This window comes from Oryctolagus cuniculus, chromosome 16, assembly GCF_964237555.1.
Source record: "Oryctolagus cuniculus chromosome 16, mOryCun1.1, whole genome shotgun sequence".
Classification (NCBI taxonomy): domain Eukaryota; kingdom Metazoa; phylum Chordata; class Mammalia; order Lagomorpha; family Leporidae; genus Oryctolagus; species Oryctolagus cuniculus.
The window spans coordinates 28731793-28758188 of NC_091447.1; the positions used below are offsets into that span (position 1 = coordinate 28731793).

The 26396-nt window shown below is 43.4% G+C and overlaps 1 protein-coding gene and 1 long non-coding RNA gene across 10 annotated transcripts in view; both read right to left on the reverse strand.

The window, feature by feature from the left end:
* AMPH (amphiphysin) overlaps nt 1-3215 on the reverse strand; it is a 225320-nt gene extending 222105 nt beyond the window's left edge. For 8 of the 9 annotated variants that reach the window (XM_051853305.2, XM_051853303.2, XM_070059744.1 and 5 more), the window contains exon 1: nt 2960-3215. In XM_051853305.2, coding sequence (XP_051709265.2) covers nt 2960-3028 — 69 coding nt within the window. In that variant the 5' untranslated portion in view covers nt 3029-3215. The remainder of the gene's footprint in view (nt 1-2959) is intronic. The other variant, XM_070059746.1, reaches the window with a different exon arrangement.
* Nucleotides 3216-5610: 2395 nt separating this feature from the next.
* LOC138845874 (uncharacterized) lies at nt 5611-18700 on the reverse strand. Its single transcript, XR_011383149.1, has 3 exons — nt 17345-18700; nt 8176-8314; nt 5611-6595 (listed from the first exon to the last, which is right to left on the reverse strand). It is a non-coding gene; the product is annotated as an uncharacterized lncRNA (long non-coding RNA).
* Nucleotides 18701-26396: the final 7696 nt, after the last annotated feature.

Sequence of the window (26396 nt, forward strand, 5' to 3'; positions counted from 1 at the left end):
TGCAAAATCCATGATTTAAAAATAGAAGTTCAGTCTTTAAAATTCAAATGAAATAATTAATAATTTTTCCAATAATATAGATAAAATTATTCGAAATTTTATTATCCAGATTTGGCAAGTGTGTACATGGACTGATGGTGAGAACATAAATCAGTGTAACCTTTCTGGAAGGCCATCTAGCTGTAGTAAAAAAACAAGCATACCTCTGACATAATAATTCTTCTAGGAATTGATCTAAGGAGGTAATAAAGAGTATTTATAAACAGGCTCCTTACAATTCTGCTTACTGACTTCTGCTTATATACAGAAATAGTGAGAAATGAAAATCCAAAAGCAGGATTCATTAAAATTCACACATTTCAATAGTGTTCAGTCATTTAAAATGTTGATGAAAATATATACATGAATAGAATGAAATGAAATAAACAGGTTACCAAACGATATAATATCAGCCATTGAACTGTAAAAATATTTACATATGCATATAGAAAATGATCTACTAGGGAACATATCAAATGAAATGAAATATCCACAAGGCAGAACTAGGAGTTGCCTAATTGATGGGATTTATTTCCTGCGTATGTATATATGTATATATTTCTTTCTTCAATGAACCTTGACTGGTTTTCAATAAGAAAAAAAAAAATGTATTTTAAATTCATAAAAGCAGTCAGTCCCCTCCAGGAGTCACTTTAGCCTGCAGTTGGAGCAAAAGGCATACAAGCTGTGATAGAGCAGATGGTAAGAATTTCAAGGGAAGGGACTCTGTAAGAAAATGTGGTTGTGAAACCAAGCACACAGTCTCGGGAAGGTAAGTGTGGCATTGACTTATTGGGACGAGGTCGGTCGTGGAGCAGAGGTGATGGCCAAGGGTGCAGAAAGAGGGGACAGCAGGGGAAGGCGGCTAAGGAACCCTGACAGCAGCCCCCCGTTCACCTCCCGTTCTCCAGCAGTGTTTGCTCAGGCTTGGCTGAGCTGCTTCGCCTGGATCCCTGCCCCAACTTTTCCCTCCATGCCAAGCACACCCCAATGGCAGCCAGAGCCAGACACCCTGCTCTCAGCCTCCTGGTGTCACTCCCAACACTAGGTGCAGGAGGCACTCCTCACCAGCCACTCTGCCCAGGGAAGGAAAAATGGAGACCCCGTAGGACTGAGCAGGCTCCCACAGCCCACCTGTGGCTCTGGAGAGCGGATACCAGCCACATCTGCCGTCATAATACACACTTGACCTTAATCAGGGAAAAACTGAGTTTCTGACAATTCACACAGGCTTGACTGCTCTGTCAGAGAGATTACGCTTTCTTTTAGTTTATTTTGGGCATGTTAACAGCTGGTGACCTAGATTAAAAAATCATTTCATATGTGAAAAGGCAGACCGTTACCATTAAATGCCTTCACAGATGGAAAGGGGATTCGGTGAAAAGCTTTAGGCAAAGATACGACTTGAGGAGTGGAAGTTACCTAACAAGTGGGCAAAACGAAGGGTGGAAAAAGGATGACAAAACCCAGCCCAAACCCCAATGCCAGCCCCGCTCTGACTACTTTCTGGACAAGTACCCAGGACAGGAAGGGGGTGGGTGGAAGCCTTGCTAATTCACGGCTGAGGGAGCTGCAGCACGAGGCTCCTGTGAGTGCAGGATGAGCTTGGGCAGATATTAAAAGAAATACAATCCTCTTACTACATGGAGAGCTTGCCTGTGTGCAAGGAGGGACCACAAGCAGCCACGGAGCCCTGGGCCTGGAACTGGCCAAGGGACGGAGCCTCCTTCTGCCCAGCGCCTCATTCCAGAGCCCCCAGGGCAGGGGCGAGGGGCGCTCAGGTGCAGCCGGAGCCTGGGTCTCCACAGGGAGATTCGCTGTCACAGTGAGCAACGCGGCAATTCTGACTTCCAGTAAAACAGGAATACACAGCCACGTGAAAGAGAACACAGTTCAGCTGACACCAGTCATGGGCTCACTGGCTGGGGTTCATTTTCAAGCACAATGCTCAAACTGCATTATAAATGTTCTCTGCTCAGGACACAAGTGAAGAGCTTAGAGCTGTCAGGGACAGCAGCCACCAGGAAAGCCAGCAAGCCCAGTGCCTGGTACAAAGCCCCTGCGACTCTTCCCAGCTGTGCTAGCTATGAACCTGGCCTTGATCTGTGTGCATCTTTGCAGAAGAGAAATAGAGTGGCCAATTTACTGAGAGGCTGACAAAACAACAGGGAACCCAACAATTCGGAGCTTTTTTTTTTTTTTTTAATGCCATAGAACATCCTCCTTGCTGCAGAAATGCGTAGAGAACTGCTGGGTCAGGTCACACTTTTTTGACCTTCCAAAAAAGGACACTGGCATCAAAAGGGCCATAAACACCAAAAGGAAAAAAAGAAAAAAAAATTGTGCATGGAGATCTCTGTTTTCAACTCCAAGACGGACTCCCCAGCACGGTGTGAAATCGTTCGCTCTACACGCTGCCGCCTCATTGGTCCAGATTTTTCTGGGTGACTTTTCTGCGAAATCGGTCATTTCTACCGCACGAAATCCGCCCCCCATCCCCCTCCCCGGGGAAGGTCGGCTGCCGCAATCCCCGGGCCGGGTCTGCGGGCCGCGTCCCCGCGAGCCGCCCGCGGACGGGCGCCGGGAGACTCGCTCCGCTCGGGGCGCCGCGGGCAAGCCGCCGCACCTGTCACCGCAGCGCCCGCCGCCGGGCCCGGGGACGCTCGGACAGCGGACAGCGGCCGCCCCTGGCGCGCTCCGGGCGCCGCGTCCACCGGTCCTGGAGCGCTCGCCGCCCGGCCCGGTCCCCGCGGGGCCCGGGTCCCCGCTCGCCGCAGTCGCCGCACGTTGGGCAGGGCGTCCCCGCATCCCCGGCTCCAGCCAGGCTCCGCAGCGCGCCGCATCCCGAGGCTCGGGCCCCGCACCGCGGGCGCCGGTGTCCGGCGGACAGCGTTCCCGCCTCCCGCCGCCCTCTGCTGACCTTTTCCTGCGCGCGGTTGAGTCGCTTCTGGACGTTCTTGGCGAAGATGCCCGTCTTGATGTCGGCCATGGCTGCGGGTCCGGGAGCTGCTGCGAGCGGAGCGCGCCGCGGGGCCGGCTGAGGAGCGCGAGGAGGAGGAGCGGAGGAGAAGAGGAGGAGCGGGAGGGCGGCGGGGAGCGGGCGAGCGCCGGGGAGGAAAGGCGCGGCGGCGCGCCCGGCTTAAAGCGACCGCGCGGCGGCGGGAAGCGCGAGACGGGCGGTGCAGGCGGGGCGGGGCCCTGGAGAGAGAGGGAGGCAGCCAGAAGCGCAGCTTTGCGGGTGGCCTCCGCCGTGGAGGGAGAGGAGGTCGGAGGAGAAGGCGTGGAAGCGGAGCTCGGAGGGTCTGTGGGGTCTTTGGACTGGCATCGCATATTTGTAGTTATTTACAGAGCACGAATTATAATCCCACGCTTCAGGAAGTTCATGGAAAATGGTATGAAAAGATAAACTCACTTTGGTGGGAAAAAATTTTGAAATCCATGCAGTTTTTTTCATAAGCATTCTCCACCACCACCACCCCGCCCCAATCCCGGAACTTTTTAAAGATCCCGCATATGCATGAATTTTAAGATTTGTTTGCACCGAATAAACATCCCTTAATTCCATTTTCCAAGAGTTTTTGGAAGTCTGGAGACTCCTATACAGTGTGCAGAAATCAAATCAAATTTCTGTCTCCTCAGATGTCATCAAACGTTTAAACTCTCCTCTGGTCGTTTTGTTCTTTAACCGGGGAGTTTGCACTGGAGTAATGTGAGGGGCCCCGGATCTTTGGGGCGGGAGGCAGAAGCAAGGGGAACACCATGATGTGCAAGCCGAAGGGATGGCTGCTGCTCCTCACTTCGGGCTCCCAGGAATCCCTGGGAGCTGGCCACCCTGGAAGAGGTCACTTCCTGACACACCCTGCGTGTTCCAGAGCAGTAGCCAGGCTTCTCTGGCCCTCAGGAGCTCCACCCCTGGGACGAGGCCCTGCTGGGAAGCTCCTAGAGGCGGGGTAGAGGGTGGGGCCGTGAAGGAGCAGCTCCCACAGGACAGGTGCTGTGCCTTTGTCCTCAGCACTCCAGAGACACCTGGCAGGTACAGGGCATGTGCAGAGTCAGGGCCCCCATGAGCTCAAGTCCACAGTCAAGGACTTCGGAACTTCCTGCCTTCCTGCAAATCTTCTGGAAACCTTAGAAATTCACAATCCCTTCCACTTGACAGAAGTAGTAGGAATAACAGAGTTGTCCAACGCTTACCTGGAGCTCAGGACGGCTCCGAACAATGGGCAAACTATTTGCTATCTGTTCTCACCATAAGCGTGAGAGGAAGGCGGGTGGCACCCAGTAAATGGAGGTGATACCAGAGTCCTGTGAGTCCCAGTGAGCACCCCACTGTCCCTCTGGGGGACACTGTTACATTGGTAGCCTCGGGGAACTGTCCCCCACTGTGTGTTCCTGTGTAGTACTGCAGCCCCATTACCTTGATTCTAGAATGAGTGCTGTGACTGTCTTTAATCAATAAGATGGGGTGGATGGGACAATGTGCAAGTTGCAAACCTGGAGAAGCCAAGCAGCTTTGCATTGTGGTTTGTATGAAGGAAATTCAGCTACCCTGATATTTAAAAAAGGCCCTGAGGTTACTTGGAGAGGGAAAGCGGCCCATATGTTCCAGCCTCTATACCACTCACTGGCTGAATAGAGCTGCACAAACATACCAGCAAGACCAGCAGAAGAACTGCCCAGCTGAACTCAGCCCCAAGTACCAAATGGTGAGTAAACCAACTAGTAGTTGTGGTTAAGTCTGTAATGGTTTGTTATAAAACAGTAGGTAACTGGAACAACCAGTTGTTTGCTTGGCTCTTATTTCCTTAGGACTGCTATCTATCCTAGTTTTCCCAGGACACAGGACTTTCGGTACTAAAATTGGGAAAGTCCTAGGCAAGCTGAGTGGGTCACCTTCCTTCCAAGTCCCCAGGTAAGCAGTTTACTCCACAGAGAAGTCCTGAAAAACTTGATTCCTTCCCTTAACCAACCTTCAGTGGAAAAGGTGCTGCTGGGAAAACCAGAAAATTGAGTCAACTCCCTTCCAATGAGGGGCTTCAAACCTGTAGCTATGCCTTGGGATTTTGACCATGAGGATGTAAGCCTTGGAATGCCCAGTGTGTTCTGAAACTCATCAGTCCTTTGGCCCCCTAATACTGTGCTTCAGCACTGGCCTGGCTTCATGAGTCTTTCTACAGGCATTACGGCCCCTTCTCCAGCAAACAAGCGACAGAAGTTCCAAGTAGCAGCTTTACTTTTCCTCTGCTTCCATGAGTCCAAGCTGTCACTCTCCACAGTCCTGGGCTATGTTCTCCACAGTTATCCACCCCACCATATTTTTGGAAACTCGGCAAGTATCTCTTGACAAACAATTGCAAATGGCTAACTTTTCTGATCATTCAGATGCTGAAACCAATTTCTATAATCAGGTGGGAGAGGGAGGCTTGTCATTTCTTGATAATTCTCTTTCCAGTACACGCTGAGCATAATAAATAAGTTGTTGTGTACAAAGTGTTAGCCAGTCATTGCACTGCACCTGAGCAGTAAGACAAAGTTCATTTTCAGGTAGCCATGCGGCTCATGTTAGCCACCATGGAACCGGGACTTTCCCCTTTAGCTGGCACTTTGTGGGTGGCTTGAGAATATTGGGTGGGAAATGCATGCACATATGATACTAGCTCATGAATATCCATCACATCCGTTGTAGTGCTAGGAGTCAGAGACACCCACTCCTTTAAGAAGTCTGAGCAGGGATTCATGAGTTCTTGCCCAGTATCTCTTTAAAACCCTGAACCTTACATGTTGGAGCTGCTCTGCATCGATGCTAATTAGAATGGATGAATCTAGCTTGCCAAACATGAAAATACAGGTAAAGGCACCTCTGAAGTAGCATGTACCAAAGTGTAGCTTGGCAGATCTTTATTGTTTCTCCTAATTCTGCAGCAATGCTACTGGAACCGGGGTAGGGAGTAGGGGATCCCAAACACAATGACTTAAAGGTTCTTTTCCCATACAAGGCGGGTGTTTTTCCACACAAAATCTTGTATAGGAACCAAATATTCATATAGTAATTAGCTGGGTAACTCTGATTTCAAAAAGTGCCAGGTGATTACAGCCATTCATCAGATGATTCCTTTACTCCCCTGGTTGTCTCTAAGGAACTCTTTGGAACCACAGTGCCCCTGTTACCAGGTGGAGGCCCTCAGGACAGAAGACCTCAGCAGCACTGCCTGGCTCCAAAGTGGCAGAATCCTTCATTCCCAGCATCACGGGCCACAGCCACCACCATTTCTTAATGGCTTCTATCTCTTCTTCGCATTGGCTACCCATTTTACCCTCACTCAAGCAAAAATATGACCAATTCAGCCCACATAGACTTTATTATTGATGAAGAGTAACCGCAATCCTCTCCAACTTCTGTGACAGGCTTAGAAATCAGATTATATTTAGCATTTATTCAAGTAGAGTTCACAAATGCATCAGAATTCCAACCGAGATCTTCTTCCATGCAAGGCAGAATTCAGGAATCAATTTTTACTTCTGAGTCGCCTTTCTTCCTCCTAAATTACATTTCAAACTTATAGGTAAGTCAAAATGTGAGTTATGACAAGTTTTGATAATGACAGGAAGAAGTAACTACCATGTTATCACAGAACTCAACTCCACATGCTGTAATAGCACAGGATTTATCCTTTCCTATCTTGGTACTTCGTCAGTCCAATTTAGACTTAGGAAAGAAGATGTCTAGATTCATTTTTTAATGTATCTAGCTTTTTGCTAGCATTCATAAGGGTTATAACACCAAATATAATGTGATTTATATGATAAAATGCATTCTAATTAGCTACAACTTCTTCCTAATTATTGGTTCCTCTGTGACATTGTTTAGATAACCAAAAAAGCATTCCATTTAAACATTCAAGTGAGCCTAAATGGAATTTTGATCCCAACCAAAATTTGACTCAATGTTGTACTGATCTCTTTATCTGAAGACTCAAATGTTAAATCAAAATGGTAGCATAAGCAGGATACTGTGTAAAAAGATATTTTAGGGGCCGACACTGCGGTGCAGCAATTACAGTCCCAGCCTACAGCACCAGCATGCCATATGGGCTACAGTTCAAGTCACAGCTGCTCCACTTCCAACCAGCTCCCTGTTAATGCACCTTGGAAAGCAGACAGGTTAGAACAAGTGCTTGGGCACCTGAAGCAACATGCAAGACCTGGAAGAAGCTCCTGGCTTCTGGCTTCGGATTGGCCTAGCTCCAGCTGTTGCGGCCATTTGGGGAAAGAACTAGTGGATAGAATACTTCTCTTTCTGTCTCTACCTCTCTCTGTAACTCTGCCTTTCAAGTAAATAAAGTAAATCTTTTAAAAAAGATTTCTTTAAAAAAAGATGTTTTGACCAGTTATCTTGTACATCTCAGGTGAAAATAATCAAGTATAGATTCACAGTTAATTGTTCAAATTAGCCAGCTCTCAACAAACATTTTTACTAAATTTTGCCTACATTACTACACTTTCCCTTTCCTGGTTTAACCAAATCTAAAAATAACAACTACCTAAATACATTAATAATGCATCACTAATATACCTCAAAATGCTGAATAGGAGGCAAGGGCTTTGTTTGACACAGATAGAACCATTGGCCACTAAGGAAAACAATGACAATATTACATTGCCTAGTAATGATAATGTATTTCAATATCATGTTTGATGCTTTTATGCAAAAGAGATGCAAAACAACTCCTCTACCCCAAACAACTGGCTTGAATATAATTTAATAGCTTACAAACCCATTGAGAGGTCACAGAGACAAACAAAATGAAATTCTAATTAGCCACAGCTCTTTTTGAAAAAAGAAACAAGTTCCTGTTCATTTTTATGCTACTTTCAATCCACAAATAAGCCATAAAAATTCTATGTGCAGTGCAGGAATCAGCACGTTTGTGCTACCATGTGCAACTTCTTAATTGCTTTTATAACCTCACTATTTTATCAGAACTTCCCAGCTTGGACAAACCCCAGCTTTGCCACAGTGTTCTATTTCAAAACCTCTTACCAAATTCTTAATTTTATCATGTGCAGATGCCCTTGACTTATGATGGTTTCATCCAGATAAACCCATGTTAAGTTGGAAGTGAATTTAATATTCACCTAACCTCCTGAACACAGTAGCTTAGCCACCCAGCACACTGCAGACTGTCTGTGGTTCCCCCTGATGACAACCGGGCTGACTGGGATCTGTGCTTGTTGCTACCTCCCAACATTGGAGGGAGAATCCAACCACACAGTGCTAGAAGGAAAAGATCCAAATTAAAAATTCTAAATACAGCTTTCATAAATGCTTATCACTTTTATAGCATGATACAGTAAAAAAAAAAAAAAAGGATTAGTTGAATCTTCAGTCTGGGTCCATTTTTATTGGTGAAGACCTCTCTGGCTCAGTGAACTTTTTTTGGTTAAATCTGTTCACATTTGTAATTTTGTATGAATGTAGTTGTCCAGATGTGTCTACCTTTGCACGAATTTGAATACTGCACCTGCTCCCCAACCCACTGTCTTTTGCTTCCTAGCCTCCTCTAACATGAGGACTCTTCCAAAGGGCTTCTGGAGTGTGGCCGTTGGCATAGTTGAGGGATTGCCTCGTACCTTGGGATTCCCCACTGCATGTCCTCCACCCAGAGCCCTCACTTCAGCCCTGGCTAACAAGATCAACTCCCCTGCCCTCCGCAGGGGTACATGGTATGATTCTACAGTCAGGAAGTCTAGGCCGGCGCCACAGCTCACTAGGCTAATCCTCCACCTGCGGCACCGGCACCTCGGATTCTAGTCCCAGTTGGGGCGCTGGATTCTGTCCTGGTTGCTGCTCTTCCAGTCCAGCTCTCTGCTGTGGCCCGGGAAGGCAGTGGAGGATGGCCCAAGTCCTTGGGCTCTGCACCACATGGGAGACCAGGAGGAAGCACCTGGCTCCTGGCTTCGGATCGGCGTAGCACACTGGCCGCAAAGCACCGGCCATAGAGGCCACTTGGGGGTGAACCAATGGAAAAGGAAGACCTTTCTCTCTGTCTCTCTCTCTCTCATTCTCTCATTGTCTAACTCTGCCTGTCAAAAAAAAAAAAAAAAAAGGAAGTCTAAACTATCATGTTCTCCCCTGCTGCATACATAGGCCCACAGTAGAGCCACACCGTTCCGTTCTCATGTCTAAACTCCTTTCACTGCCCTACCTTCTCTTTTTTTTAGGCTCTAACATAGTTCTGCTTGGAGTCAACTCCAAAGGAGTTGGCTTTAGAGTTCCAGCTCCAAGAGGCGTCAGTGGGCTCGTTTAGTATGCCATCTGTTGTGGACTGGTTCATGTATCCTGAGAAGATAGATTGAAGTCCCAACTCCTGCTACCTGGGAATGTGACTTCATTTGGAAGTAGGCTCTGATACAAGTTATGACAAGATCAAACTGGAGTACGGCAGGGACTTCATCCAAAATGATGGATGCCTTTATGCATACAAAAAGAAGAGAAGGAATGTTGAGACAGAGATACACACAGAGGAGCGAGCCATGTGAAGACAGACACAGGGAAGATGGCGATGTGGTAGCAGCAGTAGACACTGGAGTTAGGAAATTGCTTGCCGAGGAACACCAATAACTGCCTGAAAAGCTGAGGGCATGAGCGTAGCCCTAGGGACACCTTGATCTTGGGCTTCCTGCCTCTAGAACTGTGGGAGAATTAGTTTCTAGTGGTTTAAGTCATCCAGTTTGAGGTCCTTAGTTATAGCGAGCCTAGGAAACCAATAAAGGATCCAATCTGTGTCTTCTCAAACCAGTTCATCTTGGAAAATTTGTCCCCCAATCCAAATACATGACAGATTTCCAAACACAAGACCTTCATTAGCTGAACAGCTTGTGTTCATCTGTTGCTTTCTTTTGAAACCATGTATTTTTATAAGTGTTAGATGTGTCCTTATTTTCCTTCTTAATTGAGGGCGGATATCAGGAGCTTCCCAGTGAGTTGGTTGTGTTGGTTTCTGTGGAGGCAGCGGCTGATAGGAAATTTGGGAACAGGTTGTTTAAAGACCAATGAGCCTGTGAGAAAAAGGGGAGGAGCAGGTTGGGCAGAAGAAATTCAACTGCAAGGCAAGTCTTACAAAAGCTTAGCCCATCTGGCAGGGCTCTGTCCTGAGCAGTGCCTGTAGAGTGACAGCAGCCAGCTGACATGGCTGGACCAAGCACCAGAGAATATGGTCTAAGGAATGGTGTGAACTCGGCCAGGAAGCTCCCTGCTGCTGTGGGTCCGTCCCCTATTCTCTGTAGTTCTGATGTGGAGCTCCTAGGATGTGATAGCCATGTGTTCTTCCGTCCTTCTCCCCAAACCATCATCTGTTCTTTTTCCACCCCTTGCGATAGTTTGAATATGATACGGCTCCTGAACTCAAGTTGGAACTTAAATCCCAAAGTCATAAATTAATCCAATTATGGTGTTTAGGAGGTGGGCCTGGTGGGGGGTCTTAAGGTCACTGGGGACATGCCTTCAGAAGGTAGTTCTCATGAGAGCATTGTTATGCAAACATGAGTTGAGCCCAGCCTTTCTTTACTTCCTGGTTCACTGCAGATCTCTCCTCTGCATAGGCTCTGCCATGCACCATGGAGCCTTTGCCAGAGCCTACATCAAACCATTCGCACTTTCAGTCAAACAGACTGTCAGCTAAACAAACTTCTCTTTTCTAGGTAGTCACTTTCAAGTGCTTTGTTTTGACAATGAAAAGCTGCTAACGAACTGTCCCATATTTCCATGCCTCCTACCCACACTGAGACATTTCTGAAGGTATCTTAATGTTGATTTAACCATACCCCCAATAGCAGAATTTTCTATTTGAGTTTGGTCCATTTGCTTTCACCTGATGAAATTGATTATAGTCACTTGTCTTGTCAGATTTCTCCACTGTATGGCTACCATTTTCCCACATTTATAATGAATTTTAAAAACTTCGATCCTTTTTTCTATCATTTTATTGTTTATTCATAGAGAGACACTTTGAAACTATGTAAATACTCTGTCTGTCAAACTCTCCCTCTCCCAGTTAAGCATTCATAATGATTCTTGCCTAAATCTATTGTTACTATATGGTTTTTAAGTTCTCAATTCTTCAGTGCTTATTGGCTAGTCAGCATTCTGCTATAAGGAAGAGCCCTTTCTCTGATTTGTTTAATGATTTATTGTATATTATCACTATGAACTCACGGATTCTTATTATTTATTTATTTATTTTTTACTTATTTGACGGGCAGAATTAGACAGTGAGAGAGAGACAGAGAAAAAGGTCTTCCTTCCACTGGTTCACCCCCCAAATGGCCGCTACGGCCAGCATGCTGCACCGATCTAAAGCTAGGAGCCAGGTGTTTCCTCCTGGCCTTCCACGAAGGTGCAGGTGCCCAGTCACCTGGGTCTTCCTCCACTGCCTTCCCGGGACACAGCAGAGAGCTGGACTGGAAGAGGAGCAGCAAGGACTAGAACCTGGCGCCCATATGGGATGCCGGCACCGCAGGTAGAGGATTAGCCAAGTGAGCCATGGTGCTGGCCCCTCAGATTCTTATTTTATCTATTATTTACCTTGAAGATCAAACTATCCCAGATTTGGCCAGTAGAATTCCTTCAACTTTTTATATATCCTTATCATTCTTTCAACACTTCCATATTTCCCAGCACTTAAGAGTTTACAGGTTTATCTTTTATTTTCCTCTCCCATCCCTTGAACAAGCCAATTCTCCATGGACACTTACTTGGCTTTAGTGGAGCATTTAGAAACCAAGATCTGGGCTCTAGATTTTCCATTGCTACTGAATGCTCTCTAAATCCCTGGGTTAGGCAGCCATGGAGTCAACTATGTATTGAAAATATTTGAAAAAAAAAATGTACCTACATTAAACATACAGACTTTTTTCTTCTCATTATTCCCTAAGCAATATATTATAACAAATGTTTACACAGTATTTATATTGCATTAATTATTCTGAGTTGAGATGATTTAAAGTGTATGGGAGAATGATCATAGATTATATGAAAATACTGTGCCATTTTATAGAAGGGATTTAAGCATCTGCAGATTTTGGTATCCAAGGTGAGAAGGATGTCTCTGGAAAAAATCCCTGCAGATACCAAGAGCTTACTGTATGGTAAATAATAAATTTATACTGGTACCCTACTTGGAATCCATCTAGGTGCTTGCTTGACTTCCTATTCAATATTTGTATCTCCAATCTTCCATTTTTAATCTGATTCCCAACAACCTCACTATATTCAATCATCTGTTCAGTTTTATAACACTTACAACATAGTTTTAAGATCTGCATAGCACTACCACAAACAAACCTATTAAGATTTGTTTACAGGGATTTTTTATTTTTGCTATAGACTGTTGTCAAACTACTATGTTCAAAACTTCTTTGGAATACTGGCACAAATATATACAAATAAGCCAGTAGAATAGAATAAAAAGCATAGAAATAAACTCTCACATATGTGCTCAGTTGATTTTAAGAAAGAATACCAAATTCATTCAATGGAGAAAAGGAAGCCTTTTCAACAAATGGTCTAGGGAAAACTGGATAACCATGTGCAAATAAATGAAGTTGGATCCGTACTTTACAACACATACAAAAATCAAGCCAAAATGCATCAAATACTTAAACATAAAACCTAAAATTATAAAACTCTTAGAAAGAATATAGAAAGAAATTACAGCATTGTATTTGGCAATGATTTCTTGAATATGACACTAAAAGAACAGACAAAAAAAAAACAGAAAAATTGGAAAACATTAAATTTAAGTGATTTGATGGAAAAGGATACTATCAACAGGATGAAAAGGCAAACTGTGGAATCAGAGAAAATATTTACTTATCACACATCTGGCAAAGAACAAATGCCCATAATCTATGCATTTATTGTACATATATTTTTGTATATATTTTGTTTATTTATTTATTTATTTATTTTATTTTTTGACAGGCAGAGTGGACAGTGAGAGAGAGAGACAGAGAGAAAGGTCTTCCTTTGCCGTTGGTTCACCCTCCAATGGCCACCGCGGCCAGTGCACTGCGGCCAGCGCACTGTGCTGATCCGATGGCAGGAGCCAGGAGCCAGGTGCTTTTCCTGGTCTCCCATGGGGTGCAGGGCCCAAGCACTTGGGCCATCCTCCACTGCACTCCCTGGCCACAGCAGAGAGCTGGCCTGGAAGAGGGGCAACCGGGACAGAACCCGGCACCCCGACCGGGACTAGAACCCGGTGTGCCGGCGCCGCCAGGCGGAGGATTAGCCTAGTGAGCCGCGGCGCCGGCCTTTGTATATATTTTGTATATATTACCTTACAACTCAACAACAATAAGGCAAACAAAAGAATTTAAAAATAGGGAAAGCACTTGAATAAACATTGCTCCATCAAAGACATATAAATGACCATTTGTGTTTTCAAATCAATCAAGTAGTCCCAAGGAAAAGTTGCTCCTTTTATTATGATAAAAAATAGATATAACATGTATTTTACCATTTTTACATTCATTTACCATTCATTAAAAAGTACATGAAAAGATAGTCAATATCATAATTTCTAGGGCAATCAGATCAAAAGTACAATGAGACTCTGCCTCACATCCGTTAGGTTGGGTACTTTAAAAAAAAAAGACAACAAAGACTAAGACATGTTGGTAAAGGTAATTGGAACTCTTGAACATGGCTGGTGAGAATGTTAAGTGGTGCAGTTGATGTAGAGAATGAGAGGCAGGTCCTCAAATATTAAATAGAATTACAATATGATTCAGTACATCCTCTGAGTACATGCCCCCTAAATTTACAGCATGTTCTCAAATAATCATCTGTACATCCATGTCCATTGCAGTATTATTTGCAAGAGCCAGAAAGTGGAAGTCATTCTAGTGTCTACCATCTGATGAACAGATAAAGAACACATCACTTGTATATACAATAGATTATTACTCAGCCTTAAAGTGGAAAAAAAAATGCTAATACATGCTATAACCTGGAGAACCTTTAAGACATTATACTAAGTGAAATAAACCAACCATAAGAGGGCAGATGCTATATGATTCCACTCACATGGGATTTCTAGAGTGGTCAAATTTACCAAAACAGAAAGTAAAAAGGGGGCCGGCACTGTGGCTCAACAGGCTAATCCTCCACCTAGTGGTGCCGGCACACCGGGTTCTAGTCCCGGTCGGGGTGCCGGGTTCTGTCCCGGTTGCCCCTCTTCCAGGCCAGCTCTCTGCTATGGCCCGGGAGTGCAGTGGAGGATGGCCCAAGTGCTTGGGCCCTGTACCCCATGGGAGACCAGGAGAAGCACCTGGCTCCTGCCTTCGGATCAGCGCGGTGCACCGGCCGCAGTGTGCCGGCCGTGGCGGTCATTGGAGGGTGAACCAACGGCAAAGGAAGACCTTTCTCTCTGTCTCTCTCTCTCACTGTCCACTCTGCCTGTCAAAAAGAAAAAAAAAAAAAAAAGTAAAAAGGGGGTTGCCTGAGACTGGGAACAGTAGGAGGTGTTTCATGGGTACAGAGTTTCACTTTCGCAAGATGGGAAGAGTTCTGGAGATGCATGGTAGTGATGGCTTGGCAACACAAATGGACTTAGTGCCACTGAACTAGAAAATAGTGAAAATGGTAAATTACACATTATGTCTATTTTACCATAATAAGAAGAGCAACTCTTCCTTGGGGAAACTACTTCACTCATTTGAAACAGTTTCATTTGTTACCATTTGCAGTTAGTTTGGGGCTTTGTAATTTTATTTCATTTTACTGGCTATACAGAGCATTAACATAAATCTAAAAGTCACGTTACCCAGTAAAATATCCTCAGAGAAGTGTTGTTCTCTCCTTTGCCCTTTCAACTTTACCTTTTCAATTTCATCCCTGTGGGTAACCCATTTCATTAGTTGCTGTACTATCATTCCATTTTCCTTTTTGCAAACACACAGATCCGAACATGTTTTCTTATTTTCTCTTCTTTCACAAATGACAGTGAATTTACATATATTATTTTTCACTGAAAATTAATTATGGAAATCTCTCCCTTTCAGTTAACACAGATTTTTCTCATTTTTTACCACTAGCTTACCATTCTCTATAATGTATGTGTACCATAGTTTATCCCAAAAATATTATTTTTCTTATTTCTCGATTCTTAAATTAACCTCAACTTGAACTTTAAATGCAGTCTTTTATTTGATCACTTAAGTGGGTTACAATATTTTAGTTACAAATAGTGCAGCAGGGGGCGGGTGCTGTGGCACAGCTGTGGCACATCCTGGCCTGAAGCATCCCATATGGGCACCAGTTCTAGTCCCAGCTGCTCCACTTCCAATCCAGCTCTCTGCTATGGCCTGGGAAAGCAGGAGAAGATGGCCCAAGTCCTTGGGCCCCTGCACCGGTACAGGAGACCTGGAAGAAGCTCCTGGCTCCTGGCTCCTGGCTTCAGATCGGCTCAGCTCCAGCTGCTGCGGCCAACTGGGGGGTGAACCATGAGATGGAAGACGGCGCACTCTCTCTGCCTCTCCTCTCTTTGTGTAACTCTGACTTTCAAATAAATAAATAAATCTTTAAAAAAAAAAACAAATAGTGCAGCAATAAACAAACTTTTATATATGCATTTTCATGTTGCTAAAGTTGTATTCTCGATGTAAGTTCTCAGAAGGGAAATTCATAAAGAAGACATGCATTGTCCTTCCTGAGAAAATACCATTCTATATGCCGACCAGCAAAGTATGAAAGTGCCTGTTTCCTGCAGTATTGCCACCTACATGCCAATCTTGTCAAGATTTTGGACTTGTGTCTGTCTAATAGATGAGAAAAAAGCTGAAAACATCATAAACTTAAAATAAATTAGACATTATTTCCTAAATATCTCCAATCTTTTTTAAAAAGATTTATTTATTTATTTGAAAGAGTTACACAGAGAGAGAAGGAAAGGCAGAGAGAGAGAGAGAAGGAATGGCAGAGAGAGAGAGAGGTCTTCCATCCACTGGTTCACTTCCCAGTTGGCCGCAATGGCCAGAGCTGCACCGATACAAAACCAAGAGCCAGGAGCTTGTTCCAGGTTTCCCATGTGGGTGCAGGGGCCCAAGCACTTGGGCCATGTTCTACTTCTTTTCCTGGCCATAGCAGAGGGCTGGATCGGACATGGAGCAGCCGGGACTCCAACCGGTGCCCATATGGGATGCTGGCGCTGCCGATGGCAGCTTGGCAGCTTTACTTGCTACGCCACAGCGCCTTCCCCAGTCTCTCTCTAATCTTAAGAGATTATCCAAGTCATTTCTCTAATTCCAAAATTTGAGTCCTCAGCGTCTACAGATCTACTTCCATGGATTTTGTTTTATTTGAAAGGCAGAGAAAGAGCGTGCTAGAGAAAGAGAGATCTCCCAGAAGCTGGCTTATTTACCAAATGCCCACACTATCTGGGGCTGGGACCATGCGAGGGTCTCTCATGTGAGTGACCGGAACTCAACTACTAGACTCATTACGCATTGCATCCCAGGGTATGTATTAGAAGGAAGCTGGAATCAGAAGTGGTTCGTGACTTGAATGCAGGCACTTAAATGCAGGTGTTCCAAGCAATGTCTTAGCCATCAGACCAAGTATTCATCCCGTGAGTGTTTTAAAACCAGATTATAGAAAACATTTTCTTGCCGATTATAGATAACACTTTCTTGCTTCTTTATTTTCTTACAGTGTTTTAAGTTTTGTGACAGATCTATATAAAAAAGTAGAGACTAAATACTTTTCCTCAAAACGGAACATGGTTTTCCACCAGGCAGCTTAAATGCGGGGATGATCTCGTTGATTTTACTAGCAGCTCAGCTTTGGCTGCCTTCCGTTTACATCCTGTCCTCTGGCTAGTGAGGTCAGCAGGCCCCTACGGCCAGCGGGACTGCGGGGGACGCACCAGCCTATTACAAGGCCGTGACTCCGCTCTCTCCTTCCCAGCCTCTCAGATCACAGAGGAGTGGATCTCTGATCTTGTCAGGAGTCGAGCTGAGTGGCAGCTGGGTCTAAGTTAGTCAAATAATTTATCATCTAGTTTCAAGCGTCTGGGAGGGGATAGCAGGTCCCTCAGGGCAGTGCTAAGTGCTAATGATACAAACAGAGTGTGACCAAGGGACAAAAGTGTCTCCGACCACCACTAATTCAAAAAAAGCAGCACAGAATAGTCGAATCTTGAGGGGTTGGCTTAGTATTTGGGGCTTGTGTTACCTTTCCACGGCTGCTTTAACAAACTGTCATAAACATGGTGGCTTATTTATTATCGTACATTTATTATCGTACATTTCTGTTTATCACAAGGGTCACACAGACGTCAGGGAGCTAACCTCAGGGTTTCAGCAGGCCGCACTCCTTTCAGGAGGGTCTGACGGAGAACTGGGGTCCTTGCCTTGTTTCAGCTTCTGGGCCAATACTCCTCGGTCATGGCCCCCTTGCTCCGCCCTGAGAGTCAGCAACGTCCATCTCCATTCTCAAAATGCTGACTTCTCTCTTCATTTCCCTCTTCTGCTGTTAAGGACCACTGTGATTACCCAGAACCAACCAGAATAATATCCCCATCTTCAGGCCGGCTGAGCAGCCCTCTTCCTTCCATCAGTAGCCTTAATTCCCTTAGCCGCACCCTGACATCTTCACAGGTCTCATGGACGCGGGCACTGAGGGCCGCATGGTTCTGCCCACCTCAGGTCCTTTCCAGGCTTCTTCTTATCTCCCATCTGGGTGATGAGGACTCAAGCGATATGGAGTAACCAGACAGTTAAAGCTGAGGCAACCTGGATCTCTGTATTCCTGGAAAGTGATGCTATTTAACTGTCGCCATGATACGTCCACCTTCCCAGGATGCACCGCTGCCACAGAGGATCAGAGCATGCGCAGACCCTACTCTGATACGTAGCGCTTTGCGGGCACCGCCCGTTTCTTATAAAAAGAGGTGGAAGGCAGGGAAGAGAACGCGTTCCACGGTGGAGTGCGCTGGGGGCATACTGCTCTCTTATTTTCTCTTTCCCTTGCTGACCCATGTGGAATGGCCCTCTCCAGTACTCACGTTGAGGTACCATTTTCTTTCTTTTTTCCTTTCTCTCATTTAAGGCTAACTCTTTGGCCCACTCAAGTTGGGTATTTCTCAGCCCGGGGAGGCACACACGTAGTGTGTGCTGAGTCCCTCACTATTAAACAGCCCCTGTCCTTAGTCCCTCGCTGTTAAGTAACTTGTGTTTGCACAGAAGGAGACACGCCTTTGGGCATGCTGGCTCTCCGCAGCTGAAGCGATCCCTGAAGGGTTAATTAACAGCCAACACCTGACTCCGGAAAGATCCCCAGCAGCTGAGCCAACGGGTCCCACCCGACAGGGCAGCTGCTCCCACCTCTGGAAACGACAGGGCAGCTGCTCCCACCTCTGGAAACGGCTGCTGGTCAGCCCTCCCCAGGCCGGCTTGACGGGCTCCGCGAGGGAGGTCATTTAGACCTCACTCTGTGTCCACAGCCCCTCAGTGTAATCAAAGAAAAGGCATTTCTTTTAGTTTGTCCCTTTTTTGTTGTTTGGACAGGAATGAAGATGTTTCGCAACTTGAAAAGCCTGATCGGTACTGAAACCTCACCAGCCTTGGAATTCTTAATTTCAGTTCTGGAATTTCCATTGGATTCTCCTTTAGAACTTCCAGCCTGCGCTGGGATTCATCACCGTGTCACTTAGTGTCTCGAGTGAATTAATCACACCTATTTTAACTCCCTCATCTGAGAAATCTAGATTTCCTAGCCGAATATTTTCTTGTCTTTTTTTTTTTAATCATTTTCTTCTTCTTTTCTCTTCCCTTTGACTTTCCTCCTTTCCTTTCTTCTTCATATTTTTTTGCGTGATGAATTAGTTTTGAGTCAATATCAGACATTGGATGTGACATACTGTCAAGGTCAGTTGAAACTTTCAGTGATGATATTTTCCTGAATATAGGATTTATTTTTGCTTTTGGAGAACAGAGTAATGAAAACCACCTTAATTCCAACAGAGATGGAGCACAATCAAATCATTTTGTGGATGAAGGGTAGCAGTGGATGGTTATCCCGTATTTGAGGTGTCTATCGTTCTAGTGACCCCAACTGAGTGCTCAGGTCTCCTCCTCCTCTCTGGCTCTTTACTCCTATTGCTGTCTCCTAGCATACGAGGCTCCTAGAGGTTCTGCTCAGCTTCTTTCTCATTAAGCTTCAATTTTATCCGTAACTTTATAGCTTTGCCCTTCCTCCCTCCCTCCCTCCCTTCTTTCCTTTTTTTGAGATTTATTTATTTGAAAGAGATCTTCCCTCTGCTCTCCAAATGGCTGCAACAGCCAATGTTGGGCCAGTCCGAAGCCGGAAGCTTTCTCCAGGTCTCCTACATGGGTGCAGGATCCCAAACCCTTGGGCTGTCTTCCGCTGCTTTCCCAGGTATGTTGGAAGAGGAGCAGCTGGGACTCAAATCAGTGTCCCTATGTGATGCCGGCATCACAGGCGGCAGCTTTACCCACTATACCACAATGCCAGCCTTGCCATTGCTTTTTTTTTTTTTTTTTTTTTTTTTGACAGGCAGAGTGGACAATGAGAGAGAGAGACAGAGAGAAAGGTCTTCCTTTTTCCGTTGGTTCACCCCACAATGGCCGCTGCGGCCGGCGCACTGCGCTGATCCAAAGCCAGGAGCCAGGTGCCCCTCCTGGTCTCCCAGGGGGTGCAGGGCCCAAGCACTTGGGCCATCCTCCACTGCACTCCCTGGCCACAGCAGAGAGCTGGCCTGGAAGAGGGGCAACTGGGACAGAATCCGGCACCCCAACTGGGACTAGAACCCGGTGTGCCGGCGCCGCAAGGCAGAGGATGAGTCTATTGAGCCGCTGCGCCAGCTGCCATTGCTTTTTAATCAGTAAAAGCCTGGAGGGAAAGTAATGGTGCCAAATAACAGTGTGTACTACCTCTCTTTATAAAGTCTTGCTCCTCAAGTACTCATTGCCTTGATAGCTCTCTGATCCCTTCAGATATTGTGTGTGTATGCACGCACACATATGTATGCATGTTAAAAATCTCAGTTTTCTACACATTCTCAGGAATGTTGATCCAATACAAAAGAGTCTGTCATTGCCAGAAACTCAATTCTAAACTCTTATTCATGTTTTTCAGTATCTTGTTTGACAGCAAAAAGAAGGTCTGAGAAATTCCTTCTGTTCTTTGAATTATAATTTTATCTATGTTGTGCTTGTTTGTCTTTTGCATGGAAGATTTTCCTGTAGTTCCCAGGTTACTGTTCTCTTTCATTTCATCTTAAAACTGCTTCTCTGGCCCTTCTCTGACATTGTCTTTACTCTGACATAATGTGAGTAATTTCTTCTTGTTACATCTGGCTCACCTTGCTTTCTTTCCTCAGAATCCAATATAAGTGTTGAGGCTGCAACTCGGGAAATACCTTGTGATTTCCAGGCAGAATGTAGAGCACAGTGGGGTTTAATTGGCGCAATCCATGGGGGAGAATAGAAGGAGAGGAAAGAAAGATGGAACAAGGAACAGATCAAATAGGGCTTTTAGGCCATGGTGAGAACTGTGACTTAGAATGCATGAAATGGAAAACCAGCCTGCCTTTTATTTCGCTTGCTTGCATTATATACTGAGGAGTAGCATTCATAAAGTCCATAGATCTTCAGTGCGTAGTTCAGTGGATTTGTGCCTACCACACAAAGTTATGAATACCCGTCATATCCCAGAAGTGCCCTCCACCCCCACATTGTTCCCTCCTGGTCAGTATCATCCCAATGGAAACTATTCTTCTGACTCTTATGTTTTTTGTCCTGATTTTGAACTTAACAAATGAAGCCATTTGTTAAAAATGCTTTGGGCTTGGCTTCTGCCCAGCATTTTGTCTGAGAAATTTATCCACGTTGTATGCATCAATAGTTCATTCATTTTCATTGCTATATGAATATTGTATGAATATATGATCATTTCTCAGATTGGTGAACTTAACAAGGTTATTTTCAAATGGGGCTATTCTGAATGAAAGCTACCCTTAACACTTTCTTTTCATTATTAAAGACAATCTTGTAATTCCATTTTCAACAAACTAAGGGTTTATTTAATTATTTGAAAGGCAGAGTTACAGAGAGAGAAGTAGAGACACAAATCTTTCATCTACTGGTTCACTCCGCAAAGGGCCGCAGTGGCCAGGGATGAGCCAGACTGAAGCCAGACGCCTCTTCTGGGTCTTCCATGGGAGTAGCAGTGGCCCAAGGATTTGGGCTATTTTCAGCTCCCTTCCCTGGCTGCATTAGTAGAGAGCTGGATTGGAAGTGGAGCAGCTGGGACACAAACTAGCACCCATGTTAGGTTACTAGCATCACAAGTGACAGCTTAACCCACTACACCACAATGCTGGTCCTACTAAACACTCTTAAAGACTTTGTGGCACGATGCAAAATCACTTATGCTGGTTATCTACCCAGGAGCAGATCTCAGTTCTTTTTGAGCAGAGTAGGGCTATTATACGATTTAATTTGAGAACTGTCTTTCAGGACTTTTGTTGAGTGCAGACACTAGGTATCTAGGTTGTATTCCTAAAGTCATTGTGGTGTTCTGGAAATTGTTGAGGGCAGCTTGGGCCAAGAGAGGTCTTGGGGCCGGCGCTGTGCTGCAGCGGGTAAAGCCGTCACCTTCAGTGTCGGCATCCCATATGGTCACTGGTTCGAGTCCTGGCTGCTCCACTTTCGATCCAGCTCTCTGCTATGGCCTGGGAAAGCAGTGCAGGATTATCCAAGTGCTTGGGCCCCTGCACTTATGTGGGAGACCCGGAGGAGGCTCCTGGCTTCTGGCTTCAGATCGGCATCGGCACAGCTCTGGCTGTTGCAGCCATCTCGGGAGTAAACAAGTGAATGGAAGCTCTTCTCTCTCTCTCTCTCTCTCTCTCTCTCTCTCTCTCTCTCTCTCTCTCTCTCTCTGCCTCTCTCTGCCTCTCTCTGCCTCTCTGTAACTCTGCCTTTCAAATAAACAAATCTTAAAAAAAAAAAAAAAAGAGAGAGAGGTCTTCAAAGAGTGAAGAGAAAGAAAAACTAAGGATACGTCCAATCTGGTGGCTCCTCTCCAGGGTAGAGAACATTCATTAAAGGTCACGGGATGTTGTTGAATTTCCAGTATGAATTCTGTGGGAGTCCAGCATAAAGTACTACAAAAAATTTTTTCTTTATTTCTTTGGGCACTGGTTTTTGAAGTTCATTTAGTTTATGATCCATTCCTTGTCTGATTAAAGTAGACCTTATTTTCTGATTTTAACTATGTTTGCTTATTCTGCTACATATTGGAAGGGGATAAAATATCATGTTTTTAAAAAATTTTTATTAATATAAAGAGAACAGATTTCATGTATTCCATAGGTACAGTTGTAAGAACATAACCATATTCACCTCCATCCTTTCCCTCCCTCAATCCCCTTTTTTCTTTCCTTCCTTTTTTCTTTAATTTTTGCAAAAGCATACTTTCAGTCTACTCTATAATCACAGGGTTATTGCACCACCAACTGTAATATTCAACGAGTAAAAAGTAGGAAGGCCACAGTTCCAAAAGAGTATAAGCAAAGGCTAAAAACAACAATCAAATCACAGGATGTCTCTTTCACTCTTATATGTTTTTTTATATTCTGTATTAATTACTATATATCTGAGAAAACATTGGTTTTTTGGAGACTGGCTTATTTCGCTAACTGTATGGCTTCCAGTTGTATCCATTTTGTTGCAAAAGAAAGGGTTTCATTATTTTTATGGCTGAGTAGTATTTCACAGTGTATATATACCACATTTTTTTCTTTTTAATTTAATTTTTAACAAATTCAATATGATTTTTAGATATATGTCTAAGAATATAATGATATTTCCTCCTCTCCAGCTCACTCTTGTTCCTGTTCTTCTACAGTTTTTTTTTAGTTTTTGAGATACCATTTTTAAAATATACATTTCAGTAAAAGACTTAATAATTCACCAAATAAAAAAATTTAACAAATAAAAAATTAAAAAGAATCCAGTTGAGTGGGACTATAGTAGACAACAGCTATAAAAAAGAATTGAATGGAAAAATGATCATTTTACCCAGTTTTTTTTGACAATTAGTCATTAATAATTTCTTTCAATGAAATAGAACCAGTGGCAATGTAACATCCAAATATTTTCTGTGTGGTTACAATAATTAAGTTCATTTAGACTCTAAGCCATTTCCTCTCAACAGTTTATGGATAGGAATAATTTTATGTAGATTGCAATACAAATAATTACAAATTACATTGTATTCTTACTAAAGATCAGGGAAAATATGATATTTGTCTTTTTGGGGGTTGGCTTATTTCAGTAAGTATAATGGTTTTCAGTTGCATCTGTTTTGTTGTGAAAAATGGGATTTCATCCTTTTTATGGCTGAGTAATATTCCATAGTGTATTTATACCACATTGTCTTTATCCAGTCATCAATTGATGGACATCTGTTGATTCCATATCTTAGTTATTGTGAATTGAGCTGCAGTAAACATGGGGGTACAGGTCACTCTTTCATAAACCGATTTCATTGTGTTTGGGTAAATTCACAGGAGTGTGATGGCTGGGTCATATGGTAGATCTGTTTTCTGCTTTGTTCACAGTCTCCATACTGTCCTCTATAATGGGTGTACTAGTTTGCTTTCCCACCAGCAGTGTTTTAGGGGACCTTTTTCACCAGGTTTTCCCCAGCATTTATTGCTTGTTGATTTCTGTATGAGAACCATTCTGACTAGGGTGAGGTGAAATCTCATTGTGGTATTTATTTATTTATTTTAAGTTTCTCTGATGGCTAATGATCCTGAGCATTTTTTCATTTGTCTCTTAGCCATTTGACTTTCATGTTTTTGAAAAATAACCTGTTGAAATTGTTTGCCCAATTCTTGACTGGATTATTTTGTTATTGTTGAGTTTCTTCAGCTCTTTATAGATCCTGTATATTAATCTTTTATCAGTTTCATATTTTGCAAATGTTTTCTCCCATCTGTCAGTTGCTTGTTCACTTTAAATGTTTCCTTTGCAGTGCAAAAGCTTCTTAGCTTGGTGTAATCCCATTTGTCTGTTTCTGCTTTGGTTTCCTGTGCACCTGAGGTCTTTTCTAATAAGTCTTTGCCAATGTCTTGCAGAGTTCTCCCAATGTTCTACTTTAGTAATTCAATGTATCAGGTTATAGATCTAGAACCTTGATCCATTTTGAGTTGATTTTTACGTAAAGTATAAGGTCGGGGTCTTGTTTCATATTTCTGCATGCAGAAATCCTATTCTCTTAACACCATTTGTTGAAGAGACTGTTCTTTATCTAGGAATTGATTTTAGTGCCTTTGTCAAAGTTGGTTGTAGATGTTTTAATTGAGTTCTGGGGATTTTATTCTGTTCCATTGGTCTACAATTTTTTGCCAGTACCAGGTTGTTTTGATTTTAACTGCCATGTTTTTGTTGCATAAGATTGCTTTAGCTATCTGGGGTCTCTTGTGTTTCCATATGAATTTTAGCATCATTTTTTTCTAGATCTGAGAAGAATGTCACTAGGTATTTTGATTGGGATCACATTGAATCTGTAAATTATTTTGGAAGTATGGACTTTCTGATATTTTTCCAAGTCAAAACATGGAGATTTTTCCATATATTTGTGTCTTCTGTTTCTTTAATGGTTTATAATTTTTATCATACAGATCTTTCACCTGCTTGGTTAAATTTATTCCAAGGCATTTACATTTTTTGTAGCTATTGTGAATGGGGCTGATCTTGCAAATTCTCTCAATCATAGCATTGTCTGTGCATACAAAGGTTTTTGATTTTTGTGTGTTAATTTTATATCCTACAACTTTACCAAACTTGTAGGCATCATGATATAGCACAAAGCATTACTCATGTGTTTGAGTGATTCTAGCATAAACAAATCTACTCTGCTGCCATTCATATAAAAGTGTAGCACAGTTACACACAGTACATAATGTTTGATAATGATAAATGATTCTTGTTTATGTATTCAATATGCTCTGTTTTATTGTGAGAGTGTACTTTTTTTAAAAGTAAAAACAAAAACAAAAAAACAGTTGTCCTGTTATGCCAGCAGCAGCCCGATACATTCTGTATTTACTGGATCTTGTAATTGCTTCATTTTCTCTTGTGCTTGATTTCATCCCATGTTGTATTGGTCATCATAGCCTGAGGATCAATAGGCTATATTTTAACATACATACATACATGTGTGTGTGTGTGTGTGTGTGTGTGTGTATCAGAGCATAAGTATGTAGTAGGGAATCCTGTTTAGATTTGTGTTAAGTATGCTCTATGATGTTCACACAGTAATTAAATGCCCACCTATACATCTTCTTGAACATATCCCATCATTAAGTGATGTATAACTGTATAAGTAAAAATAGACAGATACACAACACACATACACATGTATAAAATCAAGGTGATTTTTGGTCATTGATTTTTAACAGAAATGAAATATAGATAATTTCTCTGCATCTTGAGTTTCTAGTTTAACAGCATCACAGGATTCCTCCAGGTTAATAAGTGTAGCTCTAGCTGATTCTTTGAAACTACAAGAGGGCCTGACAATAGGTTAAGCTGCTGCTTGCAGTCCCAGCATCTCATATTGGAGTACTGGTTCAAGTCTTGATGCTCTGTTTTCAACCCAACTTCCTGCTAATGTGACTGGGAAGGCAGGAGAAAATGGCCCAACTGCCTGGGCCTCTGCCACCCATGTGGTAGAGTAGGATGGAGATCCTGGCTTCTGTCTCTGCCTGGCCCAGACATGGCTGTTGCTCTGCCTTTGGAATACATTAATATGTAAATCTTTAATAAAGTAAAAATACAAGATAGTCCTTGCCCAGCTATACTTTAGTCTGACTGTTCCCTTGCCAAAGTGTATTCACCTTGTTTCTAGGATTTTTGAAACATTGTAGTACACAATTCTTTTTTGCACTGGTACATTTCTGTCTAGGGATTAGATTCCCAAGTGTTAGTTTGCCCTTTTTTGTTCTCATAACAGAATTTGCCAGTTGTTTTCACAAAAGAGCAAATCATGTGTTCTTTGGCAGTAAATGAGTCTCCCGTCTTCTGGACAGCCTCACCAGCAATGGATGAAATTTCTCTTTAATTTTGCCAATATCGTTGTTACTTTCATTTGTTTTTCCCTGACTGCTAGGAAGATTAATGATGTTTTGTTATTCTCCTAGACCATTTGAACTTGCTCTTCTGTGATTTTCCTGTTTTTATAACTCTACTAATTTTTCCATTGGTAGTCTTTATTATAATTTATTATAGTTCTGTTAGCTGTTATATTCATTATTAGCTGTTAT